Here is an 818-nt window from a genome sequence, read left to right as displayed (position 1 = left end):
CCACATTCCATGCATCTATATGGTTTCTCTCCTGTGTGGGTCCTCTGGTGGGAACGTAGAGTTCCACTCTGACTGAAGCTCTTCCCACATTCCATGCATCTATATGGTTTCTCTCCTGTGTGGGTCCTCTGATGGGAACGTAGAGTTCCACTCTGACTGAAGCTCTTCCCACATTCCATACATTTATATGGTTTCTCCCCTGTGTGGGATCTTTGATGTGAATGTAGATTCCCACTGTCACTGAAGCTCTTCCCACATTCCATGCATTTATATGGTTTCTCCCCTGTGTGGGATCTTTGATGTGTATGTAGACTCCCACTTTCACTGAAGTTCTTCCCGCATTCCATACATTTATATGGTTTCTGCCCTGTGTGAGTTCTTTGATGTTTACATAGATTTCCACTCTCGCTGAAGCTCTTCCCGCATTCCATGCAATTATATGGTTTCACCCCTTTGTGAATTCTTTGATGTATATTTAGAGTTCCATTTCGATTAAAGCTCTTCCCACATTCCATGCATTTATACAGTTTCTCCCCTGTGTGGGTTCTTTGATGTAGCTGTAGATGTCCTCTCTGACTGAAGCTCTTCCCACATTCCATGCATTTATATGGTTTCTCTCCTCTGTGGGTCCTCTGATGGGAACTGAGATTTCCACTCCGACTGAAGCTCTTCCCACATTCTATGCATTTATAGGGTTTCTCCCCTGTGTGGGATCTTTGATGTAGCTGTAGATGTCCTCTCTGACTGAAGCTCTTCCCACATTCCATGCATTTATATGGTTTCTCTCCTCTGTGGGTCCTCTGATGGGAACTGAGATT

At 44.5% G+C, this 818-nt stretch overlaps 1 protein-coding gene across 1 annotated transcript in view; it reads right to left on the bottom strand.

The window, feature by feature from the left end:
* Positions 1 to 4: 4 nt before the first annotated feature.
* LOC121918503 (zinc finger protein 501-like) overlaps positions 5 to 818 on the bottom strand; it is a gene marked incomplete at its 3' end in the record, with an annotated part of 1,402 nt that continues 588 nt past the window's right edge. Inside the window, exon 2 of the mRNA XM_042444546.1 lies at positions 5 to 277. Coding sequence (XP_042300480.1) covers positions 5 to 277 — 273 coding nt within the window. The remainder of the gene's footprint in view (positions 278 to 818) is intronic.

This window comes from Sceloporus undulatus, unplaced genomic scaffold, assembly GCF_019175285.1.
Source record: "Sceloporus undulatus isolate JIND9_A2432 ecotype Alabama unplaced genomic scaffold, SceUnd_v1.1 scaffold_14353, whole genome shotgun sequence".
NCBI classification, from domain to species: domain Eukaryota; kingdom Metazoa; phylum Chordata; class Lepidosauria; order Squamata; family Phrynosomatidae; genus Sceloporus; species Sceloporus undulatus.
Note: the sequence above shows the minus strand (reverse complement) of the source record. Positions and strands in the feature narration are given on the sequence as shown.